General features: G+C 45.0%; 3 protein-coding genes across 7 annotated transcripts in view; 2 read left to right on the plus strand and 1 right to left on the minus strand.

The window, feature by feature from the left end:
- Positions 1 to 300: 300 nt before the first annotated feature.
- Positions 301 to 25,182, plus strand: part of LOC115529330 (class I histocompatibility antigen, F10 alpha chain-like) — a 35,190-nt gene continuing 10,308 nt past the window's right edge. Inside the window, exons 1-6 of one of the 4 annotated variants that reach the window (XM_030337968.1) lie at positions 301 to 462; positions 1,331 to 1,600; positions 3,315 to 3,593; positions 4,156 to 4,455; positions 5,716 to 5,841; positions 14,992 to 15,139. In XM_030337968.1, the coding sequence (XP_030193828.1) occupies positions 408 to 462; positions 1,331 to 1,600; positions 3,315 to 3,593; positions 4,156 to 4,455; positions 5,716 to 5,819 (1,008 nt within the window). In that variant the 5' untranslated portion in view covers positions 301 to 407 and the 3' untranslated portion in view covers positions 5,820 to 5,841; positions 14,992 to 15,139. Of the gene's footprint in view, positions 463 to 1,330; positions 1,601 to 3,314; positions 3,594 to 4,155; positions 4,456 to 5,715; positions 5,842 to 6,267; positions 6,330 to 7,639; positions 9,161 to 14,991; positions 15,140 to 25,182 lie in introns of those variants that run through there. The other 3 variants (XM_030337966.1, XM_030337965.1, XM_030337967.1) reach the window with 3 other exon arrangements.
- LOC115529333 (la-related protein 7-like) lies at positions 6,243 to 23,279 on the minus strand. 2 transcript variants are annotated; one of them, XM_030337970.1, is made up of 2 exons: positions 22,963 to 23,279; positions 6,243 to 6,310 (listed from the first exon to the last, which is right to left on the minus strand). In XM_030337970.1, exons 1-2 carry the CDS (start codon positions 23,138 to 23,140, stop codon positions 6,264 to 6,266), a joined length of 225 nt encoding a protein of 74 aa, XP_030193830.1. In that variant the 5' UTR covers positions 23,141 to 23,279; the 3' UTR covers positions 6,243 to 6,263. The 2 variants fall into 2 exon arrangements, 1 of the variants encoding a protein (XP_030193830.1); XR_003973516.1 differs by lacking the exon at positions 6,243 to 6,310 and adding an exon at positions 21,979 to 22,866.
- LOC115529334 (major histocompatibility complex class I-related gene protein) lies at positions 10,719 to 16,883 on the plus strand. Its single transcript, XM_030337971.1, has 8 exons — positions 10,719 to 10,880; positions 11,743 to 12,009; positions 12,742 to 13,020; positions 13,364 to 13,690; positions 14,866 to 14,961; positions 15,213 to 15,233; positions 16,279 to 16,346; positions 16,557 to 16,883. Exons 1-8 carry the CDS (start codon positions 10,826 to 10,828, stop codon positions 16,566 to 16,568), a joined length of 1,125 nt encoding a protein of 374 aa, XP_030193831.1. The 5' UTR covers positions 10,719 to 10,825; the 3' UTR covers positions 16,569 to 16,883.

Below are 25,182 nucleotides of genomic sequence, written 5' to 3' on the forward strand. Positions count from 1 at the left end.
ACATACACTCGACACATTTATCTGAACTGTAAATATATGAACATTACATTGATGAAGATTGGATATATTATGATGAATGAACATAATGTGAACATAATGTATATCTAAACCTTATATCTCTCTGGCCATTATTTATAAGTGAAGATATTGAATAAGTGAATAGTGAATTATTTCAGGGTTACATGAAACTTGATCGAAGTTGTGTGTGTGTTTAAGTTAGTTTCACTTTAGGTTCTCCTGGTAACTAATGACGTCAAAGCCATATTGAATTCCTACTGGTCCAGACCGGCCTCTCCCTCTCGCACCGTCTCTTGTTCGCAGGTTTCCTGGTCAGTCCGTCTGATGCTGGAGTCGGAGTCGCGTCTCGGTAGATAATCTCATCGATCTGTTCTTCTGATTGCATCGATATGAAGGCGCTAATAGGGCTGCTGCTGTTGGTCTTTGGTCACGATGTGTCCTCGGGTAAGACCGATTACAGTTTTTAACTTTCAAAATGATCTTTCCAAATGTTTCGTTTCTGGTTCCGGAAGAGACGACGCTTAGATTCCCTAATTTCGTTGAAAAGCATTTGATTATCCTCTCTAATGAGTTTAATCCACAGCATTATTTATATTTTACTGTGTATATTTTAACTAAGTTCTACTGTGAAAACGAAACCAGCGCACTGGTTTGATGACGTCGTTCCTAAATGTACAATCTATTATCAGATCCAAAAATTAAACTTCAGTTAGGAGGGAATCCAATGTGTACTTTAAGTCTATTGTTAATCCTAAGAATTATATTAACACTCATAACAATCTTATTAACTCGTCAACATTCTTGGAGAATCATCACGCGCACGTGCACACACACACACACACACACACACACACACACACACACACACACACACACACACACACACACACACACACACACACACACACACACACGTTGCAATCAATACATTATGAAATATAATAATTATTTTGCTATAGGCCTAGTAATTATTATCATTCCAATGATAGCAATCTGAAGATAGTTAAAATGCTGTAATCGAATACAGAAATTCACCAATATACTTAGAATTATAAAAACATTGGAATAGTTATTTAAATAATCGTTTAATATTATATAATGGATAGTATTAACCTGTTTGTCTCTCTTACTGTCTGTCTGCCGTGATGTACTGTATTAACCTGTTTATCTGTCTACCGTGATGTAGGCCAACTGTATTAACCTGTCTGTCCGTCTACAGTGATGTGCTGTATTAACCTGTCTGTCTGTCTCTCTGTCTGTCTGTCTCCGTGATGTACTGTATTAACCTGTCTATCTCTCTGTCTGTCTACAGTGATTCACTCTCTGCAGTCTTTCCAAACGGCATCGTCTGGACTCCCAACCTTCCCAGAGTATGTGATTGTTCAGATGGTGGATGAGGTTCAGATTGAGTACTATGACAGCAACACCCAGAGAATCATAACCAAACAGGACTGGGTGGACCAGGCCAACAGAGACAAAGACCCAGACTACCTGGAGGGGGACACTGAAAGGAGAAAGGGTAACCAGCAGGTCGAGAAAGCCAACATGGGGACTCTGAAGAAGCGCTTTAACCAGACAGGAGGTACGTTTACATCTAATGTCTGACCTCTCACATGGAGATAGACATCATTTAACCCCAGAATAAAGTTTAACCATACTCCTAAACACACACACACACACACACACACACACACACACACACACACACACACACACACACACACACACACACACACACACACACACACACACACACACACACACACACACACACACACACACACACACACACACACACCCCACGGACGGTCGCAGGGCCTGGCCGTGGCCCTGCACCTAATGTCACAACTTGCACCAACTGTTCAAATAAATTCAAATAATGCAATTAAATACACTTTTTAATGAACCAGTCACTGCTAAATGATACAACTTATGCTATAAAAAAATATGGACTTTTCAACAACCCTGAAAAAAATTGATTCTTAAAGATTGTATTCAAAAGGACAAAATGGCAACTCCAAAATACAAATACAATTAAAGTCACAGAAAATGTTACGTGACATTTAGTTAAAGTAGTTAACGTCTACTAATATTATAAAATCTCCCCGCAGTGAATAATCAAGTCACATCTTCTTTAATCAAGGAAACTATTTGCGGGTCTACCGGCTGCATTACCAGAATGTAACCAGCAGGTGGTGATGCTGTGCTGCCGTGTTTCTAAGCAGAATATTTATTCCAGTCTGTTGGTTCTTCATTCCCCAATACGAACACACACACACACACACACACACACACGTCCAGAAGTATGTGTATATATGTATACAAACACACAAGCACGCACACAGAAGCATCTCATCTGTGTTCAAATGTATTGAATGACCAGCGCACAGTAGCCTGTATTCGGTCCTCCTGATTCAGCGGGGTCTCTGTCCCTGCCCTCAGCTCCTCTGAACAGCGATGCTCCTTTCAGGGCAGCAGTTTCCTGGTGCCGTACGTTTTCATCCAGATCAGTAACGCGTCTTCCTACAGTTCAGCAGACATGTCTTTAACCCTGGAGGTGATTGGGACTGTCTGGTGATCTGTTAAAGATAACCTCTGAGCTGCTGAGGGAAGCCTCCTCTATATATCCACGGGTAGGGGCTGTAGGGTGGTGTAGGGTGGTGTAGGGGGTGTAGGGTGGGGTAGGGGCTGTAGGGTGGTGTAGGGGGTGTAGGGTGGTGTAGGGGGTGTAGGGTGGTGTAGGGGGTGTAGGGTGGTGTAGGGGGTGTAGGGGGGTGTAGGGGGGCGTAGGGTGGTGTAGGGGCTGTAGGGTGGTGTAGGGGCTGTAGGGTGGAGTAGGGTGGTGTAGGGTGGTGTAGGGGCTGTAGGGTGGTGTAGGGGCTGTAGGGTGGAGTAGGGCTGTAGGGTGGAGTAGGGGGTGTAGGGTGGTGTAGGGGGTGTAGGGTGGTGTAGGGTGGTGGAGGGGGTGTAGGGGGTGTAGGGTGGAGTAGTTTGAGACTCGTTAATTAGTCCAGTATCATTTTAAACTAATTATTATTCTGTTAACCACTCTACATTATCCAGGTGTGTGGTGACTCCATCACATAAAGACGTGTTCTGAAGAGGCTCCTGTTTGAGTTTCTGCAGAGCTTCACCCCAACAGTTAATGGATCTCTCTCTCTCTCTCTCTCTCTCTCTCTCTCTCTCTCTCTCTCTCTCTCTCTCTCTCTCTCTCTCTCTCTCTCTCTCTCTCTCTCTCTCTCTCTCTCTCTCTCTCTCTCTCTCTCTCTCTCTCTCTCTCTCTCTCTCTCTCTCAGGTGCCCACATTCTTCAGAGGATGAATGGCTGTGAGTGGGATGATGAGGATGGTACTACTGAGGGTTATGAGCAGCATGGTTATGATGGAGAGGACTTCCTATCGTTTGACCTGAAGACCCTGACCTGGGTCGCTCCAGTACACCAGGCTTTCGCCACCAAACTGAGATTGGATCACGATACAGCTTGGAATCAATACAAGAAGAACTACTACACCAAGGAGTGTGTTGATTGGCTGAAGAAGCTCCTGGCCTATGGGAAGAGCACTCTGCAGAGAACAGGTAGAGTCACATGACCTGGTGGGCGTTGACAGACTCATGTCTCTGAGTCCCTGTTCTCTCTCTCTCCCTCCCAGGGGCGGCCCCAGCACATTTGGCGCTCTAGGCGAGATTGTTGAGGGGGGGGGGGGGGGGGGTATGGAGCGATTGTTGACGGGGGGGGGGGGGGGGGGTATGGAGCGGATGTTGACGGGGGGGGGGGGGGGGGGGGGGGGTATGGAGCGATTGTTGACGGGGGGGGGGGAAAGACGTAGCCGATAAGTATTCTTTTTTTTCGGGCGCATTATTTTGCGCCCCCCCTCTAGATGGCGCTCTAGGCGGCCGCCTAACCCGCCTGTAGGGAAGGCCGCCCCTGCTCCCTCCCCCCTCCCTCTCTCCTTCTTCTCCCTCCCTCCCTCCCTCTCCCCCCTCTCTCTATCTCTGACCACCCTCTCTCTGACAAAAATATTTTAAAAAAAGTCCTAATGTCTTGAAATAAACCATCGAGACTTACATGACAAGAACACGCGTTTAACATTATAAAATAATCTCTGTCTCGCTCTCTCGCTCTCTCGCTCTCTCCCAGAGCGTCCGCAGGTGTCACTGCTCCAGAGGAGCCCCTCCTCCCCAGTAGTGTGCCATGCTACAGGCTTCTACCCTAACAGGGTGGTGGTGTTCTGGAGGAGAGACGGCCAGGAGTTCCATGAGCAGGTGGACCCCGGGGAGGTCCTCCCCAACCACGACGGGACCTTCCAGGTCAGCGTGGACCTGAGCCTCACGGCCGTCCCACAGGAGGACTGGGGGAGGTACGAGTGTGTGGTCCAGCTGAAAGGCATCGAGGACATCTCCAAAACCCTGGACCCCGCCCTCATCAAGACCAACAGGGGTAAGACTGGTGTTGGAGGGGATGGAGGGGGGGAACACATGTCTCACCACCTCCACCTGACCTCATCCCAACCACTGCCAGGGGCCTCTACCCAGGCGCGTCGGTAGACCGGGGCATTCCAGGCTATAGCCCCGGATCTTTTGGGAATAGGCCCGGATCGCTGTGCCGTCAAAGATAAAATAAAAATACAAAATAGTGATGAAAATAGCCCCGTAGAGTTTAGTTCTTTGTGGTTGCATTACCAGCAGACGCAGATGCAACATTGTAGCGAGTGAAAACCGGAAAATTCTGACGCGTCCATATATGGGCAGATTTAGAATAATTTGTTGCAAAATTGTGCGAATTCAACGGTATTCTTTCTTCTCTATGCACAGCGCATCTCGTCGTCATTGCTGTTTCGTGCTGTTAGCCTTTTATTGAGATCAAAGAGTGTTTAGAAGGACAGTAATACAATATCTTTGGTAAGATGGATATAAGAAGAGAGACCCGCAGTGAATTCAACCCGGTCCACTTGGCATCGGTTAGGTGCATGACAGTGGTACCGTAAACCTTCAACAGCCCAGGATTTATTTTTTTCAATCACGGAACTTTCGAACAAAACTCTTGTTCAGCAAAGATGGGAAATACTATCAAATGTATTATTGAAACCAGTATGAATATTACCGTACATGTTGACCAGGCAATCGAATAACACGCACACGCACACACACACACACACACACACACACACACACACACACACACACACGCGTAATCGGGAGAGTAGGGAGAATTCCCGGTGGGCCGTTAACATTCCGGGCCGCCGGGCTGATTACTGCGGGATATCAATATTGCGTTTATAAAAGTTTCTTGCAACGCCTTCCGGCAGCCTGAGCTGTGCAACCGCAACCTCTCACTCACTAACACACGCAACCCTCACAAACTGTCAACGGAGGCATAAAAGTTAGGAGATTTGAGTCTTCCTAGAGTGCCTGGGTCTACCTGGACACTGCTGAAGCTACTGGGTAAACACACAGCACTCCGGATTAGCTCAGTGCAGCAGAACACGGTGGATTGTGGGTAAATGAGTTCTATTAATGGGGCTAAGCTCAGATCAGTCCCTGAGTAACCCTGAGCTCCAGAACAGGTTCTAGAGGAATAGTTACATTGAGGCTGTGTTAGTTTTGATTGTAGCATCACGTGACCATAGGCATGTGGTTCAATGATGGAGGAATCATCTATTATTACACACCTGATTTTCTTTTCTTGATTTTCTTTCAGGGGACAATCACATCCTTGCTTTCATCCTCACTGGAGTTGCTGTTGTTGCTGCTGTTGCTGTTGTTGTTGGAGTCTTTCTGTACCGGAAGAGGAACGGTGAGTGAATCAAACTCTCCAGGAGGACTGGTAGTCCTCCTGGAGTACTCGAGTCTGGGAGAACGAACGATAGAGACGAAGGAGAGAGAACTGAAACGTGGAATCAAGTCGGTTCGTTCTTGTTAAAGAGTCGTTCCATTGAACTTATTTGGTCGCAAACGAGTCGACCCATCACTAAGTGACATCACAAGTGGGCGTGTCCACCTAGACTTTTGCTGGATGCACCCCTTTAAGAAAACGCACATTCCAAGCCGCCATATTGGTTGAATCCCATTTGCCCACCGTACAATCCCATTGCCCACCGTATAACACACACACACATAACGACAATAGAGAGTGTTAAAGGAGATATCACCTGCATGCATTTCCAACCAGACATGGAGTTCATATTTGTATTTCTCTCCCACCTTTTCTGTTCCTCGTTTCTTTTCCCTCGGACGGTTCAACTTCACTTAGCGGTCCACCAAAATCTTCTGCCAATACCTTTGCTCATGATCACCTAAAGGAATTACAAAAAACATCAACGCCAAAACATAAACATGCGAGTGATGAGTCTTTGAAGGAACCGATAGATCTTTGTATCTCTAAGGAACCGGTTCTCACCGGAGAGAGCAGATCCAGCGTCCAGCCGTGTTCCTTGGCGACGGCCGAGCGGTCGTTGACGACGGCCTGGGCTTCCTCGGGGGTCTTGAAGCGGATGTGTCCTTCACTGTCTCCCTCCAGTGTGTCCACACAGGCCACCGTAGATATTTTACAGAGGGCGTCCTGTTGAAATAAGAAAATACAGACACTGGGATGGAGTCACGGTGCATGTGGCTGGAGCGTACATTTATTGCAGTTCATTAAAAATGTATCTAATAATTGAGAATGATCAGTCGTTACCAGGGCTGTAGTGGGCGGGGCACGCGGGGGGACGCCGGCCACACACTTTTTTCAGCATGTTACAAAAAAAAATGAATACATTAAAAATGATATCTATATTTGTTTTCACTATGGCAGCGCCGTCTGCTCAGTGTGTGGTGACTGCAGGCCCAGCCTCTCTGTAAAGTGGTGGTAGGGTGGCCATGTTAGGAGCTCTGGTTACTTTGGATTTGCTCCATCAATGTGTTGAGTGACATGAGTGTTGGTCTCTAGACCTGTTGGTGGGCCTATTGTTTTAATACGTGGGGGAATGAGAAAGAAGCAGTATTATTAAACATGTTGATTTTTACAATTGAGATTAACTCAAGTTTCCATATTTGGCAAGTTACAACACTGAACTTACTGAACACTGAACAACTCTGAATGTGCGTGAACACGGGATTCCTTTTTGATGACGTCATACACAGTCCGTCCCCCCGTCCCCCAATAAAGAAATCCCCTCTGCACCACTGCTGCATAGGGTGTTTGATTTAACGACAATAAAAAACATGCATTTGGCCATAGTTTATCAAGATTATTTTACAATGTTGTGTTGCGTTGCGGTGTAATGAACTGCATTGTAAAGGTTAACAAACCTTTGACCCTGGCTCTAACTTTAAATTTGGTTTGTCATTGAAGTCAGATCATTGTGTTTCATTGTGTACTAAAGGTGAGATTATTGTGTTGTGTACTAAAATTCAGGTTGTTGTATTGTGGTGTGTTACGTACTAAATTGAGATCATCGTTGTGTTGTGTACTAAAGTGAGATCATCATTGTGTTGCACAAGGGGAGATCATCATTGTATTGTGTTGTGTACTAAAGTGAGATCATCGTTGTGTTGTGTTGTTGTGTACTAAAGTGAGATCATCGTTGTGTTGTGTTGTTGTGTACTAAAGTGAGATCATCATTGCGTTGTGTGTTCCCTAGTTGGAGCAGGGTGAAGAGACAACACCATCACCAGCGACATTCTCCTAAACTGCCAACACACTAAATGGCGTCCAATGAGTTTGACCTGTAATGGTCTGTGTCCAAAGAGCGTCTTGTTCCAGAGTCTTGTTCCAGCGTCTGATTTCCTTCTGTGCGGCCGCTCCCAGCTTCTGGTTGAAAACATCTCAACCTTTCAGAAACACGCTGGGGTCACAAAGTTAAACTAACGAATCATAATATATGAGACGGGCGGACTGGTCTGCCCTGTAAAGTTTGAAACTGGTGTACAAACTTGTTCCAGCGATGTCCGTATACCCGGATATCATCATGATCTGTCAATTATAGATAATATAAAGGCCTGTGTGTGAATCACAAGCTGAGCAGGAAGTTCTCTACGAATAGTCAAATATCCTAACCTTTATGCCTCCTTTACTTAACCCTCGTGGAAAACGTCATCGGGTCAAGGGGAGATGAAAAGGTGCTTCCTTTCGAACATAGGAAAGAACAGCACTGTTTCAAATGAATTCGACTCCACTTTTCCTAAACGCCGTCATTGCGCGACGACGAGCATAGCTGACCTCTAGCGTCTCTAGCGTGGAACTAAAGTTTACCGAAGTTGGACTACAACAAGCGCTCTGTCGATCCATGCATTCTTATCGTATTGATTTCAATCAGGTTGTCACCAACAGTGAGAATGACTTAGGTCGGATATGGGCACACACACACACAAACTCCACATCTACGTTGTTTCCTGGTAAAAGAGGACCTAAATTGTGTATATATCTTGTCACATGAGTCTTCAGCAGTAATTGATAAATGTTCAGGCGCAGTAAACCGATATCCCGCCCGCGTCGCCTCGTCTGAACCCACGCGGGGAAGAGAGAGTCACCTTCTCTTTCAGAAGACCACGTGATTTATTTGATATCACTACTGATACATGGTTGGGTTCTCCAATGATATGCAAATTTGAAGCGCTCATGAGCGAAAACATCCCACAAAATAATATCTCATAAAACCGCCCCAGCTTAACATGAGCCACTCTGGCTCAGGTGAGGTAACCCCTCCCACTTTATGGCTTAGTTGAGATAACCCCTCCCACTTTATGACTCAGAAGGGGTAATCGCTCCCACTTTATGACTCGGATGAGGTAACCCCTCCCACTTTGAGGTAACCCCTCGCACTGTCGCTCTGCATCCACAGGCTGTGACTGCCTTCTAGTGGAGGAAATGAAAGCAGAGGAAGACGGGGTGGTGTACAGTATTATGAACAAATGTTGCTGTTTGAGATTATGCTTTATAATGCTTATAATGCCACTGTTACTGATAGTTACTGATGTTATTATCCAGCTTTTGCTGTTATGGGTGGATAATTCTCTATGTAATCTAAATCTACAGTTGGTTTATAAAATAACCAATGTGAAGTTCGGAATACATTAGAGTTACACGTAAAGCAGCTGTTGCTGTTTTAGGTGGATAATGTGATTGCACCAAACAATTAAATAAATTAAGAATTTTAAAACATTCTGTTGAATGAATAGTTGTTTTATTTGCACACTAACAGTTAACGTTAAAACATACAGACGCAGGCGTGTTGCCTCCAAATGTATGTTGGGTAATAAATGTTTTAATCGCATAGCTGCCCACAGAATCGATGCGTCCTCGTCAATCACTTGTCAACAGTGCAGAATTCGGCTAACCACCCTGAGCACTGAGCAGGTTATTAAAGAGACACAAAATTCAAATTGTTGACATTCTATGGAAAAAATAACATTCTAATTGGTAAATTAACAAAAAGTCAATTTGAATATGAAATAATATGTGTGGATAACAGAGCTGGAGACTTGAGGCTTGACTTGACCTGTGAGAGTGGACTCTGGCTCCCTGCTGTGAGACTGGACTCTGACCCCCTGCTGTGAGACTGGACTCTGACTCCCTGCTGTGAGACTGGACTCTGACTCCCTGCTGTGAGACTGGACTCTGACTCCCTGCTGTGAGACTGGACTCTGACTCCCTGCTGTGAGACTGGACTCTGACTCCCTGCTGTGAGACTGTTCAGGACTTGACCTACTTGACACTTGAATGCTGGGAGACTCGGGTCTCTCTCTCTGGAGACAGAAAGAAAAGATGTGGTCTGATTCCACAAAGGCTGTTTTAAACGATCAGTGTTTCATATCATCACTGCATGCATCGTTAGTCTGTTGCATCGTTATTCCAATAAAACAATGCTTCCAAATCCATCCCTTCTTTGAACTGGTCTGCCAGCCCTGATAACGGGAATGACTCCATGCAGGCTAAGATAGGCCTAGTGTTGATGATGAATCGAATATCGGAATAATAAAAAATATGACAAGAGAGCGAAGTACGACAGACAAGAAGTGACACAACAACAAGCAAATATATCATTGACTGAAGAGTGTCCGGGAAGTGTGTGTGTGTGTGTGTGTGTGTGTGTGTGTGTGTGTGTGTGTGTGTGTGTGTGTGTGTGTGTGTGTGTGTGTGTGTGTGTGTGTGTGTGTGTGTGTGTGCGGTCCGACGCCCTGACCAGCGTTGCTGTGACTAGAGTTCATGTTTCTTATGATCTTCCTCCACCAGCGTCCTGATATCAGATGTCTTATGCTGACGGACAAAATACACACACACATACACGCACACACTTACACACACAGCTATATCTAACACACACACGGACACGCACATACACAACACACACACACACACACACACACACACACACACACACACACACACACACACACACACACACACACACCAATCTACGCACATTCACTCGACACATTTATCTGAACTGTAAATATATGAACATTACATTGATGAAGATTGGATACATTATGATGAATGAACATAATGTGAACATAATGTATATCTAAACCTTATATCTCTCTGGCCATTATTTATAAGTGAAGATATTGAATAAGTGAATAGTGAATTATTTCAGGGTTACATGAAACTTGATCGAAGTTGTGTGTGTGTTTAAGTTAGTTTCACTTTAGGTTCTCCTGGTAACTAATGACGTCAAAGCCATATTGAATTCCTACTGGTCCAGACCGGCCTCTCCCTCTCGCACCGTCTCTTGTTCGCAGGTTTCCTGGTCAGTCCGTCTGATGCTGGAGTCGGAGTCGCGTCTCGGTAGATAATCTCATCGATCTGTTCTTCTGATTGCATCGATATGAAGGCGCTAATAGGGCTGCTGCTGTTGGTCTTTGGTCACGATGTGTCCTCGGGTAAGACCGATTACAGTTTTTAACTTTCAAAATGATCTTTCCAAATGTTTCGTTTCTGGTTCCGGAAGAGACGACGCTTAGATTCCCTAATTTCGTTGAAAAGCATTTGATTATCCTCTCTAATGAGTTTAATCCACAGCATTATTTATATTTTACTGTTTATATTTAAACTAGGTTCTACTGTGAAAACGAAACCAGCGCACTGGTTTGATGACGTCGTTCCTAAATGTACAATCTATTATCAGATCCAAAAATTAAACTTCAGTTAGGAGGGAATCCAATGTGTACTTTAAGTCTATTGTTAATCCTAAGAATTATATTAACACTCATAACAATCTTATTAACTCGTCAACATTCTTGGAGAATCATCACGCGCACGTGCACACACACACACACACACACACACACACACACACACACACACACACACACACACACACACACACACACACACACACACACACACACGTTGCAATCAATACATTATGAAATATAATAATTATTTTGCTATAGGCCTAGTAATTATTATCATTCCAATGATAGCAATCTGAAGATAGTTAAAATGCTGTAATCGAATACAGAAATTCACCAATATACTTAGAATTATAAAAACATTGGAATAGTTATTTAAATAATCGTTTAATATTATATAATGGATAGTATTAACCTGTTTGTCTCTCTTACTGTCTGTCTGCCGTGATGTACTGTATTAACCTGTTTATCTGTCTACCGTGATGTAGGCCAACTGTATTAACCTGTCTGTCCGTCTACAGTGATGTGCTGTATTAACCTGTCTGTCTGTCTCTCTGTCTGTCTGTCTCCGTGATGTACTGTATTAACCTGTCTGTCCGTCTGTCTACAGTGATTCACTCTCTGCAGGTTTTCCAAACGGCGTCGTCTGGACTCTCAACCTTCCCAGAGTATGTGATGGTTTCGATGGTGGATGAGGTTCAGATTGAGTACTATGACAGCAACACCCAGAGAATCATAACCAAACAGGACTGGGCGGACCAGGATTACAGAGAAGACCCCGACTCCCTGGAGAGGGACACTGAAAACAGAAAGGATAACCAGCAGGTCGACAAAGGCAACATTGGCACTCTGAAGAAGCGCTTTAACCAGACAGGAGGTACGTTTACATCTAATGTCTGACCTCTCACATGGAGATAGACATCATTTAACCCCAGAATAAAGTTTAACCATACTGAGGGAAGCCTCCTCTATATATCCACGGGTAGGGGGTGTAGGGTGGTGTAGGGGCTGTAGGGTGGTGTAGGGGGGTGTAGGGGCTGTAGGGTGGTGTAGGGGGGTGTAGGGTGGTGTAGGGGGGTGTAGGGGGGTGTAGGGGGTGTAGGGTGGTGTAGGGGGGTGTAGGGTGGTGTAGGGTGGTGTAGGGGGGTGTAGGGGGGTGTAGGGGGGTGTAGGGGGTGTAGGGGGGTGTAGGGTGGTGTAGGGTGGAGTAGGGTGGAGTAGGGTGGTGTAGGGGGTGTAGGGTGGAGTAGTTTGAGACTTGTTAATTAGTCCAGTATCATTTTAAACTAATTATTATCCTGTTAACCACTCTACATTATCCAGGTGTGTGGTGACTCCATCACATAAAGACTCGTGTTCTGAAGAGGCTCCTGTTTGTAGTCTTTGTGGTCTCATGTCCTTTAGAGTTTCTGCAGAGCTTCACCCCAACAGTTAATCTCTCTCTCTCTCTCTCTCTCTCTCTCTCTCTCTCTCTCTCTCTCTCTCTCTCTCTCTCTCTCTCTCTCTCTCTCTCTCTCTCTCTCTCTCTCTCTCTCTCTCTCTCTCTCTCTCTCTCTCTCTCTCTCTCTCTCTCTCTCTCTCTCTCTCTCTCTCTCTCTCTCTCTCTCAGGTGCCCACATTATTCAGAGGATGTATGGCTGTGAGTGGGATGATGAGGATGGTACTACTGAGGGTTATGAGCAGCATGGTTATGATGGAGAGGACTTCCTATCGTTGGACCTGAAGACCCTGATCTGGGTCGCTCCAGTACACCAGGCTTTCCCCACCAAACTGAGATTGGATCACGATACAGCTTATAATCAATACTTGAAGAACTACTTCAACAAGGAGTGTGTTGATGAGCTGAAGAAGTACCTGGTCTACGGGAAGAGCACTCTGCAGAGAACAGGTAGAGTCACATGACCTGGTGGGCGTTGACAGACTCATGTCTCTGAGTCTCTGTTCTCCCTCTCTGCCTCCCCCCCCTCTCTCTCCCTCCCCTCTCTCTGACCAAAATATTTAAACAAAGTCCTAATGTCTTGAAATAAACCGTCGTGTTTAACATTATAAAATTCTCTCTCTCTCTCTCTCTCTCTCTCTCTCTCTCTCTCTCTCTCTCTCTCTCTCTCTCTCTCTCTCTCTCTCTCTCTCTCTCTCTCTCTCTCTCTCTCTCTCTCTCTCTCTCTCTCTCTCTCTCTCTCTCTCTCTCTCTCTCTCTCTCTCTCTCTCTCTCTCTCTCTCTCTCTCTCCAGAGCGTCCGCGGGTGTCTCTGCTCCGGAGGAGCCCCTCCTCCCCAGTGGTGTGCCATGCTACAGGCTTCTGCCCTAACAGGGTGGTGGTGTTCTGGAGGAGAGACGGCCAGGAGCTCCATGAGCAGGTGGACCCCGGGGAGGTCCTCCCCAACCACGACGGGACCTTCCAGGTCAGCGTGGACCTGGACCTCACGGCCGTCCCACAGGAGGACTGGGGGAGGTACGAGTGTGTGGTCCAGCTGAAAGGCATCGAGGACATCTTCACCCCCCTGGACCCTGTCCACATCAGGACCAACAGGGGTAAGACTGGTGTTGGAGGGGATGGAGGGGGGGAACACATGTCTCACCACCTCCTCCTGACCTCATCCCAACCACTGCCAGGGGCCTCTACCCAGGCGCTTCGGTAGACCGGGGCATTCGAGGCTATAGCCCTGGTTCTTTTGGGAATAGCCCCGGATCGCTGTGCCGTCAAAAATAACATAAAAAAACATAATAATGATGAAAATAGCCCCGTAGAGTTTAGTTCTTTGTGGTTGTATTACCAGCAGACGCAGATGCAACATTGTAGACCGTGAAAACTGGAAAATTCTGACGTGTCCATATATGGGCAGATTTACAATAATTTGTTGCAAAATGTTGCAAATTCAACGGTATTCTTTCTTCTCTATGCACAGCGCGTCTCGTCGATATTGCTGTTTCGTGTTGTTAGCCTTTTATTGAGATCAGAGAGTGTTTAGAAGGACATTAATACAATATCTTTGGTAAGATGGATATAAGAAGAGAGACCCGCAGTGAATTCAACCCGGTCCACTTGACATCGGGTAGGTGCATGACAGTGGTACCGTAAACCTTCAACAGCCCGGGATTTATTTGTTTCAATCACTGAACTTTCGAACAAGACTCTTGTTCAGCAAAGATGGGAAATACTATCAAAAGTATTATTGAAACCAGTATGAATATTACCGTACATGTTGACCAGGCAATCGAATAACACCTGCACGCATGCTCAGACACACACACACACACACACACACACACACACACACACACACACACACACACACACACACACACACACACACACACACACACACACACACACGCGTAATCGGGAGAGTCGGGAGAATTCCCGGTGGGCTGATTACTGCGGGATATGAATATTGCGTTTATAAAAGTTCCTTGCAGCGCCGTCCGGCAGCCTGAGCTGTGCAACCGCAACCTCTCACTCACTCAACACACGCAACACTCACAAACTGTCAACGGAGGCATAAAAGTTAGGAGATTTGAGTATTCCTAGAGTGCCTGGGTCTACCTGGACACTGCTGAAGCTACTGGGTAAACACACATTCCTATATAGAGGAATATTGAGGCTGTGTTAGTTGTGATTGTAGCATCACGTGACCATAGACATGTGGTTCAATGATGGAGGGATGGATGAGGGAGGGTCTCTGTCCAACATCTATTATTAAACACCTGATTTGATTTTCTTAATTTACCTTCAGGGGACAAGAGTCACATCCTTGCTTTCATCCTCACTGGAGTTGCTGTTCTTGCTGTTGTTGCTGCTGTTGCAGTCTTTCTGTACCGGAAGAGGAACGGTGAGTGAATCAAACTCTCCAGGAGGACTGACACCTGATATCCACCTGCTCCTACTTCCTGTCCCCTTCCTAGACTCTGATTGGTTGTCTTCACACACTGGTGGTCTGGTTGTAGAAGCCTCCACCTCTGAATGATGAACCTCCTCCAATGTCGTGTCCATAGAGATGTTGTGGCATTTAGAATATGAAAGTCTAATAACATGAAGATATTCACCACGGTTACAACACTAATCATTTCTCTTGATCCTTAGATTCAGAAAAGCGCAAACCTGGTGAGTATAATTTGTTTTTACTGCTCTTATGATTAACGCCACTACCAACACCGAGATCTTGGTGACTTGTCTAGCTCACTTGACTATACAGCTCTGTAGATCTAGATACATTTAGCTCACTGGACTACACAGCTCTATAGATTTAGATACATCTAGCTCACTGGACTAATACAGCTCTATAGATCTAGATACATCTAGCTTACTGGACTATACAGCTCTATAGATCTAGATACATCTAGCTTACTGGACTATACTGCTCTATAGATCTAGATACATCTAGCTCACTGGACTATACAGCTCTGTAGATCTAGATACATCTAGCTCACTAGACTATACAACTCTGTAGATCTAGATACTGTACATCTAGCTCACTGGACTATACAGCTCTGTCTATTTAGTTACATCTATTCATCTTGCTCACTGGACAATACAGCTCTATAGATCTAGAAACATCTCGCTTACTGGACTATACAGCTCTATAGATCTAGATACATCTAGCTTACTGGACTATACAGCTCTGTATATCTAGATACATCTAGCTTACTGGACTATACAGCTCTGTAGATCTAGATACATCTAGCTCACTAGACTATACAACTCTGTAGATCTAGATACTGTACATCTAGCTCACTGGATTATACAACTCTGTATATTTAGTTACATCTATTCATCTTGCTCACTGGAAAATACAGCTCTATAGATCTAGAAACATCTAGCTTACTGGACTATTCAGCTCTATAGATCTAGATACATCTAGCTTACTGGACTATACAGCTCTGTATATCTAGATACATCTAGCTTACTGGACTATACAGCTCTATAGATCTAGATACATCTAGCTCACTGGACTATACAGCTCTATAGATCTAAATACATCTAGCTTACTGGACTATACAGCTCTATAGATCTAGATACATCTAGCTCACTGGACTATACAGCTCTGTAGATCTAGATACATCTAGCTCACTAGACTATACAGCTCTGTAGATCTAGGTACATCTAGCTCAGTCATGACTTCACCTCCTCCCATTCTGCTACTTCCCAGATTCTGACACCAGCTCTGAGAACACTGAGGGGCAGAAGCTGGCTCCTGAGTACCAACCTCTGTCCACAGTCAGTATTTCATCACTTTACAATACTTATTCTGTAATATATTTACAGTTATATTTATTTATCACAGCAATAGTGATGGTAATATTTTAACACTACTTCATCACAATAATAGTTGAACAGTACTTCAACACAGTTATATGTTAACAGTACATCATCAAAGTGATAGTGTGTTTAATGTTTAATGCTGACTTGTGCTTCCTTGGTGTTTAGGGTCAAAGTTAAATCATGAAGAGGCTTCTCACGTTCAGCTTCCTAAACCAGGATGGAGTGCATCGCTGTTCATTTATAATCCTTACAATCAGGCTTGGGACTTCAGTGAACTGCAGAGTCTGCATTTGATAAATTACAATATTCATACTGTATTTTGATAACAATCATCGATCTTTAAGAAGTGTAAATGAATTACATCTCTATTTGTGATGGATTTGTTTAACTCTGCCGCTTAACGTTATAACCTTTTAATTATCTTATATTGTTTAGTAATATTTAAGTTTCAAATAATGTTCAAAGATTCTGAATCAAGATTTTGGACGGTGAGATTCGGTTGAGTTTCAATACAATAATCGATTAATTTAATGTGTTTCCTCAAAATATATTATTTGAGAGTTCTGCTAGCTAGAGAATTGCATTGCTGCATAGTCTACCACAATCGTGCTAGCCTGCTTTAGCCTTGATTCTCTTTGTTGATTCTCTTTACTTGGGTTATTCTGTCAATAAAATACATAAAAATCGTTTTGCCTATTTAATATGCTTATTGTTAGGTTAGGTTTACATACTTTGTTTAGAGTTGAGGTTTATTATTAAAGGTGAATCCTTAAGATAAAATTGACAAATATAAATTCTAATTGAATTTAAAATATGAAGTTGAATTTAAAAATACAGAAATTAATAATTAAAAATTATTAGATTAAGTTATAAAAAACTGAGAAGCGATGTGATAGATATACATTCACAAAAACATTTAACTGCATTTATGATTTTAGGTTATTTAGATAGGTATTTTTAGCCTTTCATTTATTCAGTATTTGATAATATCCTATGATATACAATATGAAAACAATTATACCAATGTAAATAGCTTCAACATCATGCAAACAGATAAATTCTTTCTGCAGATCAAATAATAACATGTATAAATCCTTATTCAGTTCCCCACCCAGCTAGCGTGTAGAACCAAGATGGCTGCCGGGTGATTCAGGCCCAGAGCTGATCTGACCTGTCCATGGATCTGACAGGTTTGGAGACAGTCTGCCTGGGCGACCTGATTGGCTGCCTTGGTCACATGGTATAATGAGTTTTTGGCTCTGGAAAGCCCGGTAGCTGCAGCCTGGCTTCCCGCCATCCCTTTGGATTTGCACCATAAATGTGCTGAGTGACATGAGTGTTGGTCTAGACCTGTGGTAGGCTAGGCCTATTGTTTTAATATGTGTGGTAATGAGAAAGATGCAGAATTGGTAAACATGTTGATTTTTACAATTATGATTAGCTCCAGTTTCCATATTTGGCAAGCAACACAGATCAATCTTCTTCTGAATGTGTGCGTGCCTGTGCGCGTGCAGGCTGGAGTCCTTTTTGATGACGTCATAAATTTATTCATTGATTAAAGGAACCAAACCAAAACTATATACGCCACCACAAGCCTCACAAAACAAACATAATATTTAAATTCCAACTACAACTTTGTTTACAGTAAACTAAAATAAGTGATATGCAGTATGATCAAATGAAGATCAAAACCAATGAAATTATTAAATTATTCTTTATTTAATCAAACTAAGCTTATCATTTAATGTGCATTGCATTGGCTATGCGCAAGGAGGGAAGTGAAAATAAATCAAACTTTTGACTCAATTGACTTGTGTAGATGCACTACCAGTAGCACTGTCGAGTTGCAATCTAACAGAATGACTCATCTAACCCCCACATGAAATGCTTACGGGTCGACCCATGCCTTCACCTACATTTCGAGGGCCCCATAAGGGGCTTCCATTAGAGCAATTAGAAACAGAATTAAGAGGCTGCCATACATCAGTTTATATTCCAACAAGAGAAACACAAAGTTCCAGGCAAATCGAGCCAGATGCAGACACGCCCGGAGCCGACCAACTACCCAGGACCAGACCCGGCCGCGCCAGGAGCAACAGCCACATGACGCAATCAAATAGCGGCAGGGTTTGAATCGGTTCTGTTTTGAAGGTCCACCATTAACAGAAAGGTTGATTGGATAAATTATAGATGTTATAATCAACAACGGTTTGTCAATTTTACCACGGATGCAGTCAAAGGACAATCAGAACAATTAGATGCCACCTCCCGAATGACCTATCAGAATAGGCAAGCCTTGGACATGTTATTGGCAGAGCAAGGAGGGTTGTGTGAGATGATAGGGACGACATGTGGTACTTTTATCCCCAACAACACAGCTCCGGGTGGGTCGGTGGCCAGGGCGCTGTCAGGGTTACAGTCTCTCAGATTAGAGTTGGCAGAGAACTCCGGCATTGATGACGCTTTCACCGGACGATGGGGAACCTGTTTGTGGTGAGCGCTCCAGGAGCACCAGGTGCCATCCAAGCTTACATGGAGATCAAGTGTGAACCCGTGAACACAGACGAGGATCCACCAGAGGGGCCCGACCTGATCCGGTTGGACGGTTGAACATGTTCCTAATTTCTGGTACGGGCGAGTTGACGATTGGACGCCAGGAGGAGGCTCACATGTGATCGTGCTAGTGACCTCTACATGTGAGCCACGCCCTTGACGAAATGGAACAAACATTGGACTCACAAACTACAGGACCTGATGACAGCAAACAGGAGCAACGACTACAGGAATGTCCAAAAGCCCAAACATACATACAGCGCACCAATACATGAAGATCACCTGAATCATTCAAAATCTATGCATATCTGATGGGACTTTTTTAATCTAAAATGTATTCTTATGTCACTTATTTTGGTGGACTTGCCATTCAATGCATGCTGAAAGTGTAACTCTTTGTGTCACACATAGTTAGAATTATTTGATGGGTTTTCTATGAGGGAACTGACATGTTTGCTTTTTTGAATCTATGATTGATGATGGATAACATAATAATTTTTTGACCACTGATTTAGTGATGATTGATTGACATGGTGATGTATGTCTACTTCTTTGTTGTTGAGTGAGGCTTGCAGCCCACTGTGTATTCCATGTGATACTTACTATACTTTCATATATTTTTATATGGCTTGTAGAAGGGCTTTCCAAGGAGGGAATACATTCACACACTCATAATAACAGGCCACACATGTCCTTGGAGCCTAGGGAGGAGTCCGACTCATGCAAGGAGCCATTCATTCATGCATCAATTCTGGAGATACCAGCAGGACAGGTGACGCTCGTGGCCACAAAATTCCCGCACATAAGGGTCAGCAACAAGCCACAAACCAAGTTGCAATGCCTACACATAGCCACAAAGTGGCTGTAAAACACCAAGTTTTACAGTCACAACCCATAGCCCAGGGGACCAGAATGCTCCAGGCAGGGCATCCACAGATGCCAAGCTAAGCCTCCAGGCATGCCGATACAATTCTCCTCCTTTTGCTTCATAGATATCATACCGAACCTTCACCAAATAAAGGGAGTAACAAGACGAAGAACAGGGCGGTACTCACCAGAGGTCCACAGTCATCGTAGGCCAACCGTCCGTGTCCCGCCGCACCGGCACCTCGTCTCCAGGCAACCAGCCCGCGCCTTAAGTCCAGCCTTTCAACTCCACCGTGTACACACGAATACAAAAGGTCCTCTCCTCGAAGACGCCCAGCAGCGTTTGTCCATCGGGTTACTTTCACTCACCGAATCTCACCTGCTGACCCAGGGACTCTCCGCTCAGTCTCAAACTCTGAGCCCCCCTCGCCCACTCAGCTGCTGATACTTAGCAGTGATGAGCGCCTCAACACCGCCCCCTCTGGGGGATGTCAGTACTGACCCTAACCCTAAGCACCCTAAAGCTAACCCTGTTCCTAGTAGCACATGTGGACACCCTTACAGACTTGTTATGATATTACATATTTGGAGACTAATTCCTTGCAAATAAACGGTCCAAAGTGTCCAGTGTGAGGAACGCAGAAGAGGGATCCCCCTCCCAGGGACAGTTAGGGGGCTTTCCCGAATGCACCCGAGGTGGTCCGGAGTGGGATGGGGGGTCCAATAGGCAGCCAATTGCGTTTAGCCCCCAAACACAATTTGCCTCAAAGACATTTGTTGTAGGCCGAAAACAACAATTGATTGAAAAAAATAATTATTGGTTTTTCGTCACACTCTGTAGTCAATTAGCCTAATTAGAGAGTTAACCACCAGATAGAGGGAGAAGCCGCGTGGTTCCCTGAGCCCCATTCAGGATCAGAGGTCGAATTAAACCAACTGCTCGACAAAAGGGAACAGAAAGTGCAGAAGACAAGATCCTGGACGGACGAACGGCCTCCTCTGAAGGCAGGAATGGCGTCTCACTCGGGGTACACAGGTGGGTGCGCCCGGCCACGTCGTGTGCAGGGTAGCGCCGTGTGGTTTGTGCATCAACTCACCAACGACGCCATTGTCCCTCCAACAGAAGACCTCCAGGCGTGGGACAGCCCTGCGAGGGCCCACCCTCTGCGCCCACGTGACAACCTCAGAGTCAACAGAGCGCTGTTCGCCACGACCAGCAGGGACAGCGTCTGCCCCCCCGGCCCCCCGGTGGCGGCGAGGGAGAGCTGCAGACCCGCCCCGCCGCCACGGGAAGCCCCGCCCTTCACCGGCACCGCCGACCACAGCTCCCAATACCGGCCCCCCGCGGCCCGGCCCCGGAGGCCCCCGGCCCGGCCCGCCTGCCACCCCCCCGGGCCCCCTCTGACGGGGGTCCACACCAGCCACACGGACTCCTGGCCGGGGCGGGGCGCCCGCGGAGAGGAGTGTGGCCGGGGCGGGGCGCGGCCCGGACGAGGAGGCGTCGCCGTCGGGCGGAGGAGGAGGTCGAGGGGTCACGGTGGGGTCATGGAGGTCAGGCTCAGGGACCGCCGCTCTGCTGATGCAATAAGTAATGAACCAGCTTAGGGGGTCACTGCAGCTGGCGACCTTTGACCCCATGTTTATACCTCCGCACACGACGGGGTGCAAAGGTCAAATAAAATGACCTTTCAACTGCACTGTATTGTAGAAGAAAGAAAATAGTTTGTATTATAGACCACACTAATGAACATTTTCATGTGTTATTTTAATTATTAACACCAAACTATTCAACTATTGTGTTTAAGCTGACATTAACAATTATTCTTAAAATGCACATATTGTCACAACTTGCACTAACTGTTCAAATAAGTTCGAAGAACGTATTTAAATAAAAAATGTATTAAACCAGTCACTGCCAAAATAATACATCTGATGTTTGACGTTTATTGCTATAAAAAAAATTGACTTTTCAGCGACCAAGAAATTGGATGCTTTCCCAACAAAGGCAGCCTTGTACCTTATATATACACACAACATGTACGACTGGGAAAACATTTGACAAAAAGGCTCGGGCCATGATGATCTTCTCCGCCTTTGAGATGAGCTACGTTTGACAGCACGGGAAGTTATGTTAGAAGTTAGGTATGTTAGTGTGGAGAAAAGTCTAACATTTGTGTTGAAATATGAAATGATGTTACAAGAACATGGCAAACATGTCAAGTATTTAAAGCACAGGTATTCATTTTAAGATGCCGTGAACAGGTAAATGGGTGGAATTGTGCCACCAGGTGTGAGTGTGATTAGCCATGACAAGCCGTTTGAAGACCGGCTGTTGCCTGTGTCTTAGTGACATTAGTGATGGATTTCATGATTATTTTCCTTGATTCAGTTCCCGTCGGTCAGTTTGCCAAGAAGAATCGTTCAGAATCGTTTGTTTGTTGGTTCAGTCACGTTTCCGGAAGCAGTCAATCATGGAATGCACGGTTCTCAGCTGATTCAGATTCAGCTCCTCCCTCGTTCTCAAACAATCGTGCAATCGGTCATCAATCAACACACAACATTACAATTAAGTTCCCTTCAGCTGAGGAGCCCTTCATGTTCGGAATCGGGATGTTGTTGCCCAGGTCAGTCCCTCTTCACCGCTCTGCTAACTTAACACAGTGAACAGCGAGTCAGCGAGTGGGAGTCGAGACTATGAGAACGAATCATAGAGACTGATTGATTCGGTCGCAAACGACCCCTCACTAAGTGAAATCACAAGTGGGCGTGTCCACCTAGACTTTTGCTGGATGCAGCCCTTTAAGAAAATGCACATTCCAAGCCGCCATCTTGGTGAATCCCATTTGCCCACCGTACAATACCATTGCCCACCGTATAACACACACACACATAACAACAAAGGAGATATCACCTGCATGCATTTCCAACCAGACATGGAGTTCATGTTTGTATTTTTCTCTGTCCTTTTCTGTTCCTCGTTTCTTTTCCCTCGGACGGTTCAAGTTCACTTGGCGGTCCACCAAAATCTTCTGCAAATACCTTTGCTCATGATCACCTAAAGAAATGACAAAAAACCTCAACGCCAAAACATAAACATGCGAGTGATGAGTCTTTGAAGGAACCAATAGATCTCTGAAGAACCGGTTCTCACCAGAGAGCAGATCCAGCGTCCAGCCGTGTTCCTTGGCGACGGCCGAGCGGTCGTTGACGACGGCCTGGGCTTCCTCGGGGGTCTTGAAGCGGACGTGTCCTTCACTGTCTCCCTCCAGTGTGTCCACGCAGGCCACCGTAGATATTTTACAGAGGGCGTCCTGTAGAAATAAGAACATACAGACACTGGGATGGAATCACGGTGCATGTGGCTGGAGCGAACATTTATTGCAGTTCATTAAAAATGTATCTAATAATTGAGAATGATCAGTCGTTACCAGGGCTGTAGTGGGGGGGGCACACGGGGGGACGCCGGCCACACACTTCATTCAGCATGTTACAAAAAAAAGATTATCATAAAAATGATATCTATATTTGTTTTCACTATGGCAGCGCCGTCTGCTCAGTGTGTGGTGACTGCAGGCCCAGCCTCTCTGTAAAGTGGTGGTAGGGCGGCCATGTTAGGAGCTTTGGTTACTTTGGATTTGCTCCATCAATGTGTTGAGTGAAATGGGTGTTGGTCTCTAGACCTGTCGGTAGGCCTATTGTTTTAATACGTGGGGGAATGAGGAAGAAGCAGTATGATTAAACATGTTGATTTTTACAATTGAGATTAACTCAAGTTTCCATATTTGGCAAGTTACAACACTGAACACTGAACAACTCTGAATGTGCGTGAACACGGGATTCCTTTTTGATGACGTCATACACAGTCCCCCCCCCCCCCACTAAAAAAACACCACTGCTGCATAGGGTGTTTGATTTAATTACAATAAAAAACATGCATTTGGCCGTAGTTTATCAAGATTATTTTACAATGTTGTGTTGCGTTGTGGTGTAATTAACTGTATTGCAAAGGTTAACCACAAACCTTTGACCCTGGCTCTAACTTTAAATTTGGTTTGTCATTGAAGTCAGATCGTTGCGTTTCATTGTGTACTAAAGGTGAGATTATTGTGTTGTGTACTAAAAGACAGGTTGTTGTATTGTGGTGTGTTGTGTACTAAAGTGAGATCATCGTTGTGTCGTGTACTAAAGTGGGATCATCAGTGTTGTGTTGTTGTGTACTAAAGTGAGATCATCATTGTGTTGTGTTGTTGTGTACTAAAGTGAGATCATCATTGTGTTGTGTTTACTAAAGTGAGATCATGGTTGCTGTGTTGTTGTGTACTAAAGTGAGATCATGGTCGTGTTGTTGTGTACTAAAGTGAGATCATCGTTGTGTTGTGTTGTGTACTAAATTGAGATCATGGTTGTGTTGTGTTGTTGTGTACTAAAGTGAGATCATCATTGTGTTATGTTGTGTTCCCTAGGTGGAGCAGGGTGAAGAGACAACACCATCACCAGCGACATTCTCCTAAACTGCCAACACACTAAATGGCATCCAATGAGTTTGACCTGTAATGGTCTGTGTCCAAAGAGCGTCTTGTTCCAGCGTCTGATTTCCTTCTGTGCGGCGGCTCCCAGCTTCTGGTTGAAACATCTCAACCTTTCAGAAACACTCTGGGGTCACAAAGTTAAACTAACGAATCATAATATATGAGATGGGCGGACTGGTCTGCCCTGTAAAGTTTGAAACTGGTGTACAAACTTGTTCCAGCGATGTCCGTATACCCGGATATCATCATGATCTGTCAATTATAGATAATATAAAGGCCTGTGTGTGAATCACAAGCTGAGCAGGAAGTTCTCTACGAATAGTCAAATATCCTTTATGCCTCCTTTACTTAACCTTTGTGGAAAACGTCATCGGGTCAAGGGGAGATGAAAAGGTGCTTCCTTTCGAACATAGGAAAGAACAGCACTGTTTAAAATGAATTCGACTCCACTTTTCCTAAACGACGTCATTGCGCGACGACGAGCATAGCTGACCTCTGGCGTCTCTAGCGTGGAACTAAAGTTTACCGAAGTTGGACTACAACAAGCGCTCTGTCGATCCATGCATTCTTATCGTATTGATTTCAATCAGGTTGTCACCAACAGTGAGAATGACTTAGGTCGGATATGGGCACACACACACACACACACACAAACTCCACCTCTACGTTGTTTCCTGGTAAAAGAGGACCTAAATTGTGTATATATCTTGTCACATGAGTCTTCAGCAGTAATTGATAAATGTTCAGGCGCAGTAAACCGATATCCCGCCCGCGTCGCCTCGTCTGAACCCACGCGGGGAAGAGAGAGTCACTTTCTCTTTCAGAAGACCACGTGATTTATT

Source organism: Gadus morhua, chromosome 17 (assembly GCF_902167405.1).
Source record: "Gadus morhua chromosome 17, gadMor3.0, whole genome shotgun sequence".
NCBI lineage: Eukaryota > Metazoa > Chordata > Actinopteri > Gadiformes > Gadidae > Gadus > Gadus morhua.

Coding starts and splice junctions, on each gene's coding strand:
- LOC115529333 (XM_030337970.1), bottom strand. CDS start 23,140: ATGTTCTTATTTCTACAGGACGCCCTCTGTAAAATATCTACGGTGGCC. Junction 6,311..22,962: donor GACGCTGGATCTGCTCTCTG/GTGAGAACCGGT, acceptor TAATTCCTTTAG/GTGATCATGAGCAAAGGTAT.
- LOC115529334 (XM_030337971.1), top strand. CDS start 10,826: ATGAAGGCGCTAATAGGGCTGCTGCTGTTGGTCTTTGGTCACGATGTG. Junction 12,010..12,741: donor GCGCTTTAACCAGACAGGAG/GTACGTTTACAT, acceptor TCTCTCTCTCAG/GTGCCCACATTATTCAGAGG. Junction 13,691..14,865: donor TGGTGTTGGAGGGGATGGAG/GGGGGGAACACA, acceptor ATTTACCTTCAG/GGGACAAGAGTCACATCCTT.